The following is a 17,302-nucleotide window of genomic DNA, read 5'->3' as shown; positions in this document are numbered from 1 at the left end:
CTGTTAGAAGAAAGGGAGCTACTGGTACCCTAGGAGTCTGGCATCCTGGGCTGAAGATGTCGGGGGGGGGGGTGGTGGTGACAGTGACAACCCATGACCAAGCAAGGGGCCTGTTGAGGTGCTTGATGATGTCCCTGGCGATGTGGTGAGGCAGAAGGGGCGGCTGCAGGATAGTGCTCAGGCACCCACATAAGAGAGTCACCCCAGTGGCTTCTTACAGGCAGGGTCCTGTGTCACAGACAGGGACACAGACCCTTGTGCTCGCTCCCACGTGTACCTGTGAAGACACAGATAGGCAAGACTCAGGCAAGGCCAGAGCCCGGAGATTCCAGGGAAAGGTGCTCCGTCTCACAGTTTCAGAAGGTCCCTGCAAAAACAAAACAAAAAAGCCAGGTGTGGTGGCACACACCTTTAATTCCAGCACTCTGGAGACAGAGGCAGAGGCAGGCGGACCACTGTGAGTTCAAGGCTATCCTGGTCTACAAAGTGAGTCCAGGACAGCCAAGGCTACACAGAGAAACCTTGTCTTGAAAAACCAAACTAAACCAAACAAAACAGAACGTCCCTGCATATACTCACGAGCTCCCAGCAGGCACCAACAGGCTGTCATCTGGAGCCAGGCACACACACTGTCCTCCCATTGTCACCTTAGAGGAGCCCTCCTGTGAAAGGAGAGCAGACTCAAATGGAGGACAATGAGACTGAGCTCAAGGCCAGCCTGAGTGCAGGGGTGAGCATGGCAAGGGTGAGGGGGTTCCATGGTAGAGCTCTCGCCTTGCAGGGCGCCCTAAGTGCCATTCCCAACGTCACAAAAACAAAACAGAACAACAAAAGAGGGTGGGGAACTGTCAGGTCTCTAAACCTGCTTTAATGTCCCCAGGAGTCTCACTGTAGAAGCTTGAGGTCCAGGGACAACCCAGGCTCCATGGACAGGAAGTTGTGCCACCCTATCCCGGGATCCCACTTGCCAGCTGCCACAGCCACATGTCGACATCCTGTCCTGGGCCTTTGCTGCTACCTTGTCCATGGGCGATGACCTAGTGGGAGACAAAGCAGAGCCTTTTGGGGGAGGGCAGGGATCCTGTCCCATTTGGGAGATGGTCCTGACCCTGGTTCTCAACCACTATGACCTTCCCCATGTGACAAACCGATACTTATCAGGAATCAGAAAAGGAGACCTGCCTGCCCCCCCCCCCCTGCCCTGTGGCCTGCTAATTTGCGTGTCACTAGCTGACATGCAGACACAATCATTCAGCTGCCCGGATTTCCACAGCCCTTCCTGTGAGATGTTCAGAGTCTGACTTGAGAAGAAAGAGAAAGAGGTTCAGGCCTGTTAGCCTCGTGATCACAGAGGGCCTGTGCTCGGGCTGGTTGTAATGGGTTAATGGATGTTTGCTGTGGAAAACTAGGGCAGCTAGATAAGAGGGTGGGAGGAAGCCATGAGCTCCAGCTGTGGTGGGTGGAAGGGGCTTCAGGTTTTGTGTCCCAGTATCACAGCCACCCATAAGCTTTGGGTGTCCCTGGTACTGAAAGGAAAGTCCAAGCCTACACTCTGTGAGCCTCCTGCCCTTGAGTGACTACTTCTTTCTTTCTTTCTTTCTTTCTTTCTTTCTTTCTTTCTTTCTTTCTTCTTCTTCTTCTTCTTCTTCTTTTTTTTCTTCTTCTTCTTCTTCTTCTTTCTTCTTTCTTCTCTTCTTTTCTTCTTCTTCTTCTTCTTCTTCTTCTTCTTCTTCTTCTTCTTCTTCTTCTTCTTCTTCTTCTTCTTCTTCTCCTTCTCCTTCTCCATTATATTTGAATTTGTGATGTGTACATATGGCCACACATGCCATGATTTATGGGATCAGTTCTCTTTCCACTTTTATGTGGGTCCCAGTGATCAAACTCAGGTTGCTGGGCTTACACAGTAAGCACTTTTGCTCACTGAGCCATCTCTCTGACTTGCAGTGACTATTTCTAAACATACAGGCTGTGCCATTGGGAAGCCATCACACATCAATACCGGCATCCTTGTAGGTGTCTCTCTTATACCTTGTTCTCTGACCCAAAGGAAGGTCGATGGCTTTGAAAGGCCACTCTAGGCTCCCCATTCGACACCTGGGTGAAGCCCCACTGTCTCTAGGACATGTCCCAATCCCTTAGTTTATCTAGCTCAGGAAAGTTCCAGGAGCAGCTAGCAATCCAGCTTTCATCCTTGTCTCCACACCTGGCTCTGACCAGCCTCAGGGCTTGCAGGGGGAGGCTGTTTCAGTCCTTTAGGCCTTTATGTTTTTCCTCTTCCAGAATGCTCCATCCACCTCTCTCTCTCTTCATCCTGCAAACCCTTACATCAGCTTTACATTTCTACATGGGGGCTGTAGAGATGGCTCAGTGGTTAGGAGCACCTGTTCTCACAGATGACTCGGTTCCCAGGACCCACATGGTCACTCATAAGCATCTGTAGCTCCAATCCCAGATGGCCCAACGCCCTCTTCTGGCCTCTATAGGCACCACGCAAGCATGTGGTTTCCTTTCACACATGCAGGCCAACGCTGATAAACATAAAACAATATAAATAAATCTAAATGTTTTTAATTAAAAATTTCTACACACACATCACCTTCTCCAGGAGCTTTCTTTAACTTCCTTTCCTTTATCGTTCTATGCCTTTCTGTGTTTTCTCTAGTAAATAAGCTGTCACATAACTGGCCCTTGTTAGTTCACTTGTCCATAGCAATTGTCTTGTCCTTACCCAAGCCTGAAGCAGCAGGCATATTAGACAGTAGGCTAGCTTATAGGATCTCTATACATTGCTGCACAGTCCTCCGCCAAATAATGCTTTCCCTTCATCTTCCAAGCTCCCATGTGCCAAAAGCTCAGGAGTGGGTAAGAGGCACCCAGGAAGCTGACAACGGGTGAAGAATCTCTACTCTGCAAACAAACTGTCCCTGGGACCATGAAGCCACCAGAGAATTCCAGAATGAGAAGTCTATTCGCCAGCCTCTAAAGTGTGTCTCTCTCTGTAAGTGTGTGTGTGTGTGTGTGTGTGTGTGTGTGTGTGTGTGTGTGTGTGTGTGTGAGAGAGAGAGAGAGAGAGAGAGAGAGAGAGAGAGAGGAGAGGGGGGGGAGAGATGGGGAGGAGATGGGGGAGCAGGGGGGAAGGAGATTGATTCACTTCTCAGGGGCTGGATGGGTGGATGTGGAGTGCCCCGAGCCATATTACCTGCGTCTCATAGGTGTCCCCAAACAGGCTGAGGGATGTGCCTGCCTGCAGCTCCCTGGAGTGGCCATCCAGCCAGGCTTTCAATGACATGGGCTTCATGATGGATCGTGTACTCAGTGGGAATGGTGGCTCCTTCAGCAGCTGGTCTGTGCTAGCAACACTCTGATGAGCAATGACCTCCAGGCTCAGCCCACCTAGCCCCAGTATAGCCGGGTCCCAGGACCCCCTAACTCAATAGCCTATATGGGACTTGGGTGCAGCCTTATGGCTGAGCAGCCATATGGGGGTGCTACTTGGTGTTGTCTGCACTGGGGCAGAAGTCTTAAAAAGAGGTTCCTGGGACTCTGAGTCAATGCCCACCCCACTAGAGGAAGGGAGTGAAGGAGAAAGAGAAGGAAGATGTGGTACTCAGGGGCCTCACCAGGGTTGGGCTTTCCTGTTCGGTACTGCTCAGAGCGGAAGAACCTGCAGGGGCAAGCAGGAAGGAGGGGAATGGCAGCATTTCTGTTAGGATGCCACTGAGACACACACCCACACGCCTGCACCCACCCATCCACACACGCACGCATACACGCACGCACACACACCGGAGCCAGTACACATTCACAGACCCTCACATGATTCAATTACTTATCTTACTTTCCCTCCCAACCCTGCAGAGCAGCTTGTCCCAATCCTAAGGTCAGAGGCTCTTAGTAACTCCCGCCCCTGCTGGCTCCAGGCCAGTGGGCATTGCAAAGCTGAAGGGCAGTGAGGGGAGGGGTCAGTTGGGGACTTACTCTTGGATGATGGGGGCCAACTGCGTTCCAAGGTCCTTGCAGTAGAACCATTTCTCGAAGAGGACATCCGCAGTGTCTCCCACATAGTACCTGCCAAAATGGGCGGGGGGGGGGGCAGGGGGCGGAAGGGAGGTCAAGGTAACCTACTTTCCATCTGGGCAGCTTTGGGGCAACCTGGACCAGGCTGAGCTCTGCTTGAGGGCCCCTTTCTGAGTCCAGGCACTGCATAGCCATGCTGGTTTTGTTACCCCCGTTGGCACAGCCCAGGGATCACACTTACACCTGGCATGTGCGAAAAAGATAGAACTCGGGCTCGGAAACAGAATGACTTGGCAGAGATTACACAGCATATACATATACATACATACATATGGCAGAGTGGGCTATATTCAAGACCGAAGCCTGGAGAACATTTAATCCAAGTGTATTTGTTTTTGGCAAAAGGAACTTGAAGCTGAGCCTGAATCTCAGGCAGGTAGCTGCAAGTGATGCTGTCTGTTCTTTGAGTCTTTATGCACAGAAACCTCAGCAGCCAATGAAGCATTCCCCATCCCCCACCTGCTTCTCCATGAGGGAGGGAGTCTTCTGGTTCAAAGGTCAGAGGGCAGTGAGCTCTGGCCTTCTCTAGCACACACAGCCATCAGTCACCTCTGCCACCAATGTCCCACCAGCAGGGAATACCTGAGCAGGCAGATCTTTGCTGTGTCACTGGCCCCCAGCCCAAGGCAGGTGCTAGAGCAGCTGTCATCAGAATCCTCAATCCCTGCACCTGCACCTGCACCTGCATCAGACCAGCCCAGTTCTGTCTGGTCTTCACCTGTCACCAGAAAGGCAGGGACAGGCCTATGGAGAGGAAGAAGCTGCAGTCATACTGTGAGCCTACCCAGCTAGCTTTTACCCTGGGATGGAGCTGGCTACTGGAGGGCTTCATTATGGGACTGCAGTGGCCTCATGAATGGCCTCAGGGTGGCATTTTAATGTTGAGTTCCTGGCTTTTATTAAAGGTCAAAAGCAGCCAGATGAAATCTGTTATTGAATTTGCTGTAAAATGTTATTGAGGACACCAATAACTCACCAGAGATGCCTTCTCAGAGGGCACATTAGAGGGGATTTAAGGCCAGCTACCTGCCTATACAACAGGCCATTATGCTGTAGTCTGTGGTGTAGCCATCAGCAATATATACATATACATATGTGTGTATGCAATTTATATATATATATGTCTATATACATATATATGGAATTGTTAACAATATGAGTAATAGTTGTGAACTTTTCCAGTAGACATGTGGCTTCCGTTATGTAAATTCTGGGTACATTCTAGAAGTCTGCAGTGCCTCATGACTTTTTTTTTTCTCTTACATTTATTTAGGGGGCATGCACACCAGCGCATGGGCTATGGAGGTCAGAAGACAACTTTCAGAAGTTCACTCCTTCCCCATGTGGATCCCCAGAATCAAACTCAGGCCCTCAGGCTTGTCAGCCAGCACCTTTACACTGAACCATCTCACTGGCTCCAACAACAATTGTTTATATATATATTTTTTACTAAACAAAGTAAAATGTAAATGCATGCATGTAACAAGACTGAAGGGTTGTAAGGGACAGCTGTGAACAAAAAAAGGTCAACTCTTATGACTGACAGAAGAATGACAAAAGACTTCCATTTCTGCTTTTTAATTACTTTCTTTCTTTCTTTCCTTTTTGTTTGTTTGTTTTTTGAGACAAGGTTTCTCTGTGTAGCCTTGGCTGTCCTGGACTCACTTTGTAGACCAGGCTGGCCTCGATCACAGCGATCCTCCTGCCTCTGCCTCCCAAGTGCTGGGATTAAAGGTGTGCTCACCATACCTGGCTCGACTCATTTTTTAAAATGAGTACTTAAATATGCCCCTTCTAACAGAAGATGTGGGGCAAAGAATTTTGATTCTGGTAACTTAATGAGAAATGTAAGTTTTCTTTGAAAATCCAAAACATGGTTGCAAAAAGTTGGGCGGTGATGGCACATGCCTTTAATCTCAGCACTTGGGAGGCAGAGGCAGGCAGATCTCTGTGAGTTTGAGGCCAGCCTGGTCTACAAAAGTGAGTCCAAGACAGTCAAGGCTACACAGAGAAACCCTGTGTCAAAACAAAAACAAACAAACAAAAACATGGTTGCAGGAAAATTTTTGGTCCTCTGAGCTTCAAGGACGTCCTCCTTTTAGAGTATAATAGTCTAATGTGGTGGTTCTCAACCTTTCTGATGCTGTGACCCTTTTAACACAGTTCCTCATGTTGTGGTGACCCCAGCCACAAAATTATTTCATTGTTACTTCATAACTGTAATTCTGCTGCTGCTATAAATCGTAATGTAAATGTTTTCCTATGGTCTCAGATGACCCCTGTGAAAGGGTCGTTTGACCCCCCTCCCGAGAGGGTAGTGGCCCACATGTGGAGAACATCTGGTCCAGAGACTGATGGAGCCCCAAGGGGAGTGGGATGGAGTCTGACTTTACCCTCCAGGACCTGCTTCTTCCGCTTTGCTGACCCAGCATGCACACTGGCTCCATATTTCTTTGTAATGCCAAGTCTAGCAAGTTACCTTTCCAACGGCCTAGTTTCTTCTCCAGTGACTAACAGAGAAAACTTCTAGTATGTGCAAGGCCCTGGGTTCAGCCTCCAGAGCTTCAAAAAGAGCAGATGTTTAGCGCACCTAGCCCCCAGCATCATGGGTGAGTATAGGGTAAACCCACATCCACAGAAAACCCTAGCTGGTGCCTGGGACACAGCTGCTCCTGGCCAGATGCTCATGCTTGCTGTGACCTGGGGTGGAGGCACTGGCTGAGGATAACTCTGCAGGCCCAGGCTGCTAGAAGCAGCATCATTCGCCTAGAGCAGAACATGTGGCTTTTTGGCTTCTTTCATCCCTCCCCAGTACCAGTTTCCCGGCCGACTTGCAGAAGGACAAGTTCAAAGTCCAGCTAAAGTCTTCATGTGCACCACAAAGAATACCCCTTCCTCTCATCATCAAACCCACTCTCAACTCTTAGCTCTGCCAGCAGATCTGAGGTCACCATCATTTCCTGTTGCCAAGTGCTCTAGTGGCTGTTAGTGGCCAGGAAGTACTTTCTTGAGTCTGTCACAGATCTGCTACACTTTTGAGCTATACCCCTCTGTTCTTAGCTTCTCAGATCACCCAAGCCCCACAAGACAACATGCACAGTTACCTCAGCCCATCCAGCTCAGTTTCCAGCCTCCCTCTCTCAATCACCAGCCCCATGGTGTTGGCAAACCTCTGTGGAGAGTGGGGCACCCTGGCAGGCAGGAGGAATATCTGTAGGGGTGGAGAACAGGAGTCCAGTAAGGCTGCAGTCCCTCAAGGTGACCTTAGTGTCCCCTGCACGCTGGGTGACCCACAGGGCAGCAGGAGGCTCTGCCTGTCGGCTACCCTGAATCCCACTCTCTGCCCAGCTTCTACCCAGAAAACCGAAGTGAGTGTTGGCCCATGCTCAGAAAGGGAAAGGCCTGAAGATGGGCAGGAAAATGGACCAGGGTGGGTTTCTGCTCTGATGCCCTTTGCCTTTCTTTCCCCTGGGGTCAGCCTCACCTCTCCCTGCCGTATGACCACATCCCTGTGTTTTCCTTGCTCCAGGACACGGAGAACCATGTCTCCCTCCAGCTGGTAAAACATCTGTTGGAAAACAAAGACCCTGAGACCTCCTGCTCCATCTTTTAGATCCTTAACTTCTGCTTAGGACCTGAGGTCTGAGCAGAAAACTGGAAACACTTTCTGAAGGCATCAGGGCTTATGAACAGCTCCAGCACTCATGCCCTGAGGCCCCTGTACCCCCTCCTCCAGGCCACAGACAAGAAAGCTGGAGACATACGGGGGGGGGGGTCACAACTGGAACATGTAGGTGTCTATCAGATTACCCAGCATGCAACAGCAGGTGCCTGGCTAGAAGCAGGAATATAGAAGGCTCGCTGAAGAATTCAGTGGTGCAGCCGTGATACCCTCTAACTTAGGCTGGGCTCTTTTACCCACATTAGAAATCTTACAACCCCAACATGGACATTATTAGCCCCATTCTGAAGAAAGCTGAGGCCAAAAACTGCTGGTCTAAGCTAGTGAGCCCTGGAGTTGTGGTCGGGACTGTAGCCTGTGTGTGGCTCTGGGGCCCCGGTGTATTCCTCCAGCCATTGAGATGCTCTGGCACTGGGCTGTGGAAGTTGACAGGCTAGGTGGTTGGAGTTGGCAGCTGGGCGCTCTCTAGGGGATGCCTACTAAGTTTTCTATTCTATCCTAAAATCCCCATCAGTACGCTATGAGCTGGACATGATGACTTGTGTCTTTATGTGGCAGGAGGATTGCCCTGAGTTTGAGGCTAGCCTGGGCTATAGAGTGAGACCTTCTTTCAAAAACAAAGCAAACAAAAAAAATTATCTCCAGAGGATTCCAATTACATAGAAGCCCATAGATAACATAGTCTATAGATGACACAGTCCATAGATGACATAGTCCATAGATAACATAATCCATAGGTGACATAGGTGACAGTGTTCATGGTTGTGAGGGAGGTAAAGCTTTCTACACTTCTTATGTTTTCTGCCATGAATGGTATTTACTTTCATTATTAAAAACAAGCCATGTGATTGAAGACACAGCTCCGTGGCTGAATGTTTATTATGTAGTATGTGTGAGGCTCTTAGTTTAATCTTCCACAACACACAGACACACAGACACAGACACAGACACACACACACACACACACACACACACACACACACACCTTATATGTTATTTAATACAAATCAGAAAACTCTACTAGGTTTTTTTCATAGGAAGCAATTGAGCTTGTGTGTGTGTGTGTGTGTGTGTGTGTGTGTGTGTGTGTGTGTGTTCAGTTCTTAGTGTAAGTCTTGGGTCCTTTCATGGTAGAAGAAAAGAAGGACCTCAGAGTTATGGGGACAGAGTAAGGTCCCCAGGCCCTGCAAATATCAGGGAACGGTGGGAGGAAAGGGGCCAAATTCAAGCCTTTTCCAGGCTGACAAAAAGATATTAACAGCCATTGATCAAAACAAGAAGGCAGCAGTGGAATTTTTCTGCCTTCCTCCCTGCCCTTCCCTGTGCTGAGGGGTGGGCCTGGCCTGTGGTAAAGGACATATCCCTGACAGCAGAAAGTCACAATAGCCCTGGGCAATCCAAAAGGAATTATGTTCCTTGGGAAGTAAATGATGCTGGAGGCCTAGGGCCAGCCGGGAGATTAAGTGTACCAGCTCACACCGATATTAAATTGAGTCCGGCTTCTCTTCTGTGACTGACTCACAGACAGGGGAGCCAGCAACAGGTCAGGACCCACACCTATTAGGTACCTACTCTGTGTGCATTGCTTTCTCCACAGGCAGAGCTAGAGTTCCATGTGCTGCAAGAAAAGGCTCAGACTGAGGGTCCAGGATAGGACATGGTTAGTCACATGGTTAGCCAGAGACATGTCTCCTTGCCAGCCAATCCTGGCAACGACGAGGGAAAGAGAAAAGTGGAGTCTGAGCGGTGAGTGGCTCCAGGGCACCTAAGGGCTGTTGCAAAGCTCAGCCAGGGTCAGATATGCCTAAACACCACTCAGGGTGACTGCTTAGGCTCTGGGTGAGGACAGACAAGGACAGAGAAGATGCTGCCTGGCTGGCTTTGCTGTGAGGCTGCCCAGGGACTGGAGAGGTATCAAACCCTGCCCTCCTACCAGCAGTAGGTCCAAATACCACCAACCCACCTCCAGGCAGACTTCTCTGAGTCAGCAAGTGTTCCTCCACACTGAAGCCGGCCCAACCCATCTCTCAGCCACCAGCTGAAGAGCAAAATGGACTAGCCCCGGGACTCAGGGACACTGCTTTACTCAAGGTTATCAATTCTGTGATGAAATGCCATGATCAAAGCAACTCGGGGAGGAAAGGGTTTATTTGGCTTATGCTTCCAGTCACTTTCATCACTGAAGGAAGTCAGGACAGGAACCAAAGCAGGGCAGGAACCCGGAGGCAGGAGCTGATGCAGAGGCCATGGAGGGGTGCTGCTTAGTGACTTGCTCTTCATGGCTTACTCAGCCTGCTTTTTTTTTTTAATAGAACCCTCTTATAGAACCCAGGACCACCAGCCCAGGGATAACACCACTGATAGTGATCTGGGCCCTCCCACTAATTAAGAAAATGTCCAGCAGGCCAAGTGTGGTGGCACACGCCTTTAATCCTAGCACTCAGGAGGCAGAGGCAGGTGGATCTTTGTGAATTCAAGGTCAGCCTGGTCTACAAGTGAGTCCAGGACAGCCAAGGCTACACAGAGAAATCCAGTCTCGAAAAACAAAACCAAAAAAAAAAAAAAAGAAAGACAGAAAGACAGAAAAAATGTCCAGCAGGCTTCCAAATATTATGGAGGCCCTATTTCAATGGAGGCTTCTCCTCTCTGGTGACTCTAACTTGTGTCAAGTCGACATAAAAACCATCCGGCGCAGACACACATCCACCTGAACAGCACAGAGAGACTCTGAGATGAGATGGGTGAAGAAGAGAGAGAGCGAGATGGGGGACAGCTGGCCTAACTGTTGAGTGGAGATGGAGCTGGAGAGGCACGGGGGGAAGGCTAGCTGGGCCTCAGGCACCACAGCACCTCAGCTCTGACCCATCTCCACTCTGCAGTTTTAGGCTTTCCTATCTTTCTTCATCACAGGAAGCCAGTGTCAGGGAAGTGTTCCATGGCCGGGAGGTCAAGGTTTGTGGAACTGGTTCTGCTCAGCCCGCCCTCTGCCTGCCTGCTATTCTGGTGTCTAACACGCACACTGGGCCTTCAGGATTTGTTGACAGAGCGAGTCTCAGGTGAGCAGCCCTAGGTTGGTGTGAGGGGGTGTCAGTGATAGGGGTGGAGACTCAAACCCCAGAACCAGGGCTTCCAGAAAACAAGGGGCCCTTTCCCACAACATCCTGATATATGATATATACTTTGGGGCTCTGTCTGCGTCTTTCCCCACCTCCCTCTGCAAGACAAGTTCTTATTTTGCAGTCTAGGCAATTCTTGACCCTTTGATCCTCTTTGCCTTCCTTCCTGAGTGCTAAGATTACAGCTGTGCATCATCACACTCAACTTTTTTACCTTTTTTTTTTTTTGGTTTCTCCGTGTACCCCTGGCCATCCTGGACTTGCTTTGTAGACCAGGTTAGCCTCGAACTCACAGAGATCCACCTGCCTCTGCCCTCCTGAGTGCTGGGATTAAAAGCCTGTGCCAGCCACCACGCCAGGCTCCAACTTTTGGTTTTTTTTTTACAATGTGGTTTTGGTAAGCAAGCAGAGAAGCACAGAGCTCAGTCTCCAGACTCCACGTCATAATAGCCCTGCTAACTCAGGACTTGTCCCCTCTAGTAGTAAGAAGGACCCACTTGGTCCCAACTCCCTCAGTACCACCTGTGCTCTTCCTCCTTGTTGCTCCGCCCCCCTCCCCCCCCTATTTCCTTTCCACCTCCTTGTGTCATTAGACAGGGGGAAGCTGGCTTCTGGGCTCAAAGTACAATGGAACCCCTCAGAGTTTGTCTCATATAGAGGGGGGTGATCATATCTATTGATTGAAGGTTGAAGAAGAGGAGCCATCAATATAAGCCACCACATGCCCGTGAAAGTGGAGACCCCACAGCCTCCCCAGGAGAGATACCGGGGCAGAAGGCAGACACCCCGATTCTAAGGCAGCAATTTCCCTTCCTGTGAGAGTCATGTTTGCTTTTCTCTGGGCCACTCAGTCTAGTCCTAGGACACGTCTGGCCCACCCCCAAGGGGCAGCAGGTGGCAAGGACAAGCAGCCTCCACCAACCTACCTCCTCACCCTCCTCAATGTGATAATCCTTCCTGGTATTGGGGCCTCCGACGAACATGATTTTGAGCTGCTCCTGATGCCTGCAGTGGGGAAGCATGAACAGGGTCTGAATCAACTCCTGACAGCAAAGGGTGAGGGGATGAGGGCCTGTGGGGGCAGGAGGAGGTCTGGCGCATGCGTTTAGGAGACTAGCAGGCCTCCCTCAGGGCCAGGTTGTTCCTCACGCAATTACGTGTCCCCGTGTGACTGCCTGCGTGTCTTCAGACCAACAGAGAGGCAGCGCGGCAGAGCATCACTCTTCGTGGTGCCAGGGCCATGTTTAAGATCTTGGCAACAGCAAAACAAAGAGAAGCCCTTGACCTGTCTGCTTGTGAGACTGTCCACCACTGGGGACAATACTCAGGGGACTCGGAGGGGACGGAGACATGTGTCTGGCATGTTCAAAAGCACAGGCACTGGAGCTAGCCTCCTAAGATCAACTCAGCTTTGTGGCAACCTCAGGTGTCTTGGTTGACTTTACTGGGGTTTATTTTGCTCATCTGGAGAGGCAGCTTTAATTCATTTCACAGGTTTTATTTCTAATGTATTTATGTGCTAAATACTTTTTAAAATATTTTATTAATTTATTCATATTACATCTAAATTTTTAGCCCATCCCTTGTATCCTCCCATTCCTCCCTCCCTCCCGCTTTCTCCCTACTCCCCTCTTCTTTGTCTGTGACTGAGGGGGACCTCCTCCCCCTGTATATGCTCATAGGGTATCAAGCCTCTTCTTGGTAGCCTGTTATCTTTCCCCTGAGTGCCACCAGGTCTCCCCATCAAGGGGACGTGGTCAAAAATGGGGCACCAGAGTTCGTGTGAAAGTCAGTCCCCACACTCCACTCAATGATGGAGAATGTCCTGTCCATCGGATAGATATGGGTAGGGGAATGTGCTAAATACTTTCATGACATTTGGGAAAAGAAAACCTCAATTGAGAAAAATCCTGCCCCACCCCCACCCCTTGCAACCAGATTGAACTATAAGCCAGACTGATGTCTTGAGTGATAGGGAAGGACCCAGCTCCCTGTGGGCGGGGCCATCCCTGTGCTGGAGGTGGCCCTCGGTGCTATGAGAAAGCAAGCTGAGCAAGCCATGGAGAGCAAGCCAGCAAACAGCACCCCTCCATGGCTCCTGCCTCTAGGATTCCTGTCCTGCCTCAGTGATGGTCTTAAAAGCTGCAAGGACAGAGGATAACTGAATTGAGAGTCAATTCAGTCCTCCAGGCTTGTGATCCAGCATCTTTCCCATTGACCTGTTCCTTCAGCCATTTGATTCCCTTGCCTTTTATTAACAGATTTAACTGAGATATACTTGGAGCACATACAGAAAGTGCCTGAACAAGTCCCTTTGAACACCATGTCTCCCCCCAACCGCAGCCTCCTGTCAGACTGCACAAGCCGGACCAATTTCTTCCTGTGCTCAGAGCCCTCCAGCAGCTTCTCATCTCTCTGGGGTGTTAGAGTTCGAATCCCTAAACTGGTCCACATTCTTACGTTGGAGTTCTAACCGCTTGGACCTCAGAAGGGGGCCCTATTTGGAATCAGGGCTATTGCATGTGTAGTAAGCTCCTCACTCAGAGCCTGCCTCCCTAACAGTGCTCTATGTCATGTTGTTGCAGTAGGGGACGATCTTGATGGGACGCGGGAGAGAAACAATGCCTTGAGGAAACAGGAGTCCCAACCAGGAGGGAGTGACAGTTCCAATCGCCTTATGATTTGCTCAGTGCAACCTGGGTGTTATGCGTGGGAATTTAGACATGGAGACTCACAACAGGAGAGGGTCTGTGAAGATGAAAGAGAACACTGGGCTCACACATTTGAACTCAAGGGACACCACCGACACTAGCAAAGCCCCAGAGAAACTAGGGTCAGGCATGGCACAGACTCGCCATGAAAACTGCCGCTGATGGGGGGTGGGGGTTACCCCCACAGGCATGTTCTTACCGATTGGCATCCTGCTCAGCAGAATTTCAGTTCTACAGGGAAGACATTTCTGTCAGTTTGCTTCCTGCCGTATCCCCAATGTCTAGGGCATCATGGTGCTCAGTAAATATCTGCTGCCTTAACAGTAGGAGTTCCAGAGGGCTGGATGGCTGGGGGTGGGGCGGGGCGGGGCGGGTGGGGTGGGGCGGGCCTAGAGGCAGACTGGCCACTACGGACCAGGCTGATATGGATGGCTTCAGAGGAGTGGCCATGGGATTGAAAGGAGGATGATTAGGAGGAGTCTGAATGAGAGACAGGGATTAAGTGGAGGAAAGCAGCAAGAATGACAAAGCTGAGGGGTGGGAGATGAGAGACCGAGAGACGGCTTCAAGGGACCATGACGGTTAGCTGTGAGGTATTGCGCAGTGGCCAAGCATGTGTGTGTGTGTGTGTGTGTGTGTGTGTGTGTACTTTGTTCCTCGGCTTGCATGTGGACTCTGCCCTTCGCTAGTTCTGTGATGTTGGGAAAGTTACTTATTAAATCTCACCCGCTGGGGTCCTACTGTGAGAATTCAGTGAGATGACACGAATATACTTGGCCTAATCTTCCTGTCAGAGGGTAAGGGGCTGAGCTGTCAGGGTTGAAACACCACCCACTGGGAAGGACTTTTAGACAAATCAGTGTGGGGACTCCGGGTGTGGGGCAGTGGTGCCAGAAGCTCAGCTGTGGGATCGAGGCAGAGGAGAGCGAGGTGAGGGAGGAAAGTCTGAGATGAAAGGCAGGTCAGTCCCCGCTGGAGGAGACCTGGGAGGGCCTGGTATTTGTGTGTGGCCTTGAGCCCTGAATTAAGAATTCCCCCATGGCTAGGGATGTAGCTCAGTTTGGAAAAGTGCTCACCTAGCATTCAGGAAGCCCTGACTTCCATTCCCAGCACCTCAGAAACAGGGTGTGGGGGTACACATCTGTAATTCTTGCACTTGGGAGGTGGAAACAGGACAATTGGGAGTTCAAGCTCATCCGTAGCTGTATAGTGAGTTAAGGATGCACACACACACACACACACACACACACACACACACACACACACACACCATCTAAAGATGTTGATCCTTTGACCCCATGGCTTCAGGGTTTGCCAGGGTTGGGGTGTGTGGTTCAGCTGTCCCCAGGCCCTAAGGCCCCCGTCTAGGCCATTGAAAGCCATGCTTTCCAACCAAGGCACATGGGAACCTCTTTGAGTTGGAAAGTTGCTTTCAGCCGTGGAAGGGATGTTGCATCCTGCCACCTCATCTCTCACAGCCTCAGAGACACTCAAGCCAGTCTCAGAAGTCAAGGCCACAGTCTCCACTAAGGTCTCCAGAAAGGGGAACAGGAGTGAAATCTGAAACAGCCAGTCCTCATCCTCCCCCCCTCCCCCACCCCCCCCCCCGGAAGCACATGCGGGGACTGCAAACCCTCTTCCTCAAACTTCTAGGCATGGGGAACTCAGGGAGAGAGGAGGAGGAGACAGTTGAAGAGGGAGGAGGGAGAGGAATAAGAAAAGGGGTGGGTGGTGGGTAGTAATCACGGGGTCCTGGGCACTCACATAAGCTTGTTGCAAACCGGAGGCTGGAAAGAGGCCCGATTCTGTTCTACCCAAGACTTCACTCTGACGCAGCGTTCCATGGCCCGCAGGCAGTCGTCTGTCTTCAGTGTGTCGCCAGGCGATCGGGCAGTTGGAGAGATGCCGTCTGTTCAACCTCTTGTGGGCCACCTCTTTAATCAGCGTCCTGGAGGTCAAAGAACCCGGCAACTCCCCCGCCACCCCATGGTGCGCGGCTCTTGGGTCTGAGCCTGCCTGCCCTGCCTCTGAGCACGGAAGGGGCGGACCCTCCAGAGCAAGGATCAAAGCCTCAGAACTGACCGGCCTCATGGGACACCGCCAGCATCCTCCGGACACCTGGTACCTACTCAGCCCATGTAAGATGCAGGATGCCGGGCTTTCGTTTTCCTAGAGACCCCCGCCCCTTTAAAAATGTGTGATGGGGAGGACAAAGTTTTGAAAACCCGAGACTTTGAGCACAAGGTGCATTGAGGGCGACAGTGAGCGAATAGAGGCCATCACAGGAGGCGATTAACGCCTGCATCTGATCTCCTCCTCCTGTGCCCTGAGGTCAAGCCCGGGCCCTGCATAGTGTGACTGGCTAGACACTGGCTCTACATGGGTAGCGCCGAAGGTGCAAGACCCCCGAGGCACCTTGTCCTCTCCCTACTTTGCAACCTAGGCCAGGTCCAACTGAGGCAGCCCCAGCACCGAGCCGAGCCGTAGTGGGAACGAATGAGGTGCCCAGCTCTGTTCTGAGTGAACTCTTTGCCCCTCCACTGGGAATCGAACCAGGGCCTTTGTTTTGCTAGGCAAACTATGTCACTGAGCTTCACCACACCCCAGCCTCTTTGCATATCTTGTTTAGATTTTGTTACTTGGGTTTGGGTTTTGAAACAAGAAATCACTTTGTAATCCAAGATGTTGGGCAGCTTGCTATGTAGTTTAGGCTAGCCTTAAACTCTATCCTCCTGCCTCAGAGTTGGGGTCACAGATGGATGACACCACAAACCCCCCACCCCCACACTTGCGTGTTTTAAGCGGCACATGTGTGAAGAATTGTACAGGTGAAGATGGCCCTGGGTGTCCTAACCTCACAGACTAGAGGCTCCTCAGGTTGTCCTGGGATAGGAAGCCTAGACCTAAGTGTGGAATGAGAAAGCGGGGCATGGGTGGACAATGACCACCTGCCCTCCAGGACTCAGAATTCCTGGGAAAATTGAAAGGGAGTGAACTATAGAAATGAATGGCAGCCTGGACGTGGTGGCTCACGCCTTTAATCCCAGCACTCGGGAGGCAGAGGCAGGCAAATTGCTGTGAGTTCGAGGCCAGCCTGGTCTACAAAGCAAGCTAGGACAGGCAGGGCTACACAGAAAAACCCTGTCTCAAAAAAAAAAAAAAAAAAAAAAAAAAAAAAAAAAAAAGAAAGAAAGAAAGAAAGAAAAGAAATGAGTGGTGGTGAGGGAGAAGAAACTGTTCCAGCCCCCTGAAGACTTTCTAGCGTCTCCTTCTTTGCCTCTCATGCCCACCAGCCCTTGTCTGCAGCCTGGCATGGGCCAGCACCTCTATTGCTCAGACTTAAATGCTCTGCTGGTGTAAGTCACAACTTCCACAGATACTCAGCAAGAGTCTTACCTGCTTCCCAGAACAGACCCACCTTCTGGGACGTGGCCAGCATCCTCCGGACACCTAGTTGCCAACGTCCGAGGTGGGATTCTGGTACCTATTTCTTCTCCACCACCCTTCCCCCTTTCTACACCTTCATCTTATTTTCTTTTTCTTTTTTCTTTTTGTTTTTTGTTTTGTTTGTTTGCTTTTCGAGACAGGGTTTCTCTGTGTAGCCTTGGCTGTCCTGGACTTACTTTGTAGACCAAGCTGGCCTTGAACTCACAGCAATCTTCCTGTCTCTGCCTCCCCAGAGTGCTGGGATTAAAGGTGTGTGGCACCACACCCGG

At 50.7% G+C, this 17,302-nt stretch overlaps 1 protein-coding gene across 1 annotated transcript; it reads right to left on the bottom strand.

The window, feature by feature from the left end:
- Positions 1–75: 75 nt before the first annotated feature.
- Positions 76–15,596, bottom strand: Haao (3-hydroxyanthranilate 3,4-dioxygenase). Its single transcript, XM_051161639.1, has 10 exons — positions 15,351–15,596; positions 11,802–11,880; positions 7,562–7,645; positions 7,182–7,288; positions 3,979–4,068; positions 3,621–3,664; positions 3,200–3,345; positions 969–1,037; positions 580–662; positions 76–277 (listed from the first exon to the last, which is right to left on the bottom strand). The coding sequence occupies exons 1-10, from the start codon at positions 15,428–15,430 to the stop codon at positions 199–201; spliced, it is 861 nt and encodes a 286-aa protein (XP_051017596.1). The 5' UTR covers positions 15,431–15,596; the 3' UTR covers positions 76–198.
- Positions 15,597–17,302: the final 1,706 nt, after the last annotated feature.

Source organism: Acomys russatus, chromosome 1 (genome assembly GCF_903995435.1).
Source record: "Acomys russatus chromosome 1, mAcoRus1.1, whole genome shotgun sequence".
Taxonomy (NCBI): domain Eukaryota; kingdom Metazoa; phylum Chordata; class Mammalia; order Rodentia; family Muridae; genus Acomys; species Acomys russatus.
Note: the sequence above shows the minus strand (reverse complement) of the source record. Positions and strands in the feature narration are given on the sequence as shown.

Coding starts and splice junctions, on each gene's coding strand:
- Haao (XM_051161639.1), bottom strand. CDS start 15,430: ATGGAACGCTGCGTCAGAGTGAAGTCTTGGGTAGAACAGAATCGGGCC. Junction 3,665..3,978: donor TTGGCCCCCATCATCCAAGA/GTAAGTCCCCAA, acceptor TTGCCCCTGCAG/GTTCTTCCGCTCTGAGCAGT. Junction 3,346..3,620: donor AACAGGAAAGCCCAACCCTG/GTGAGGCCCCTG, acceptor TTGCTAGCACAG/ACCAGCTGCTGAAGGAGCCA.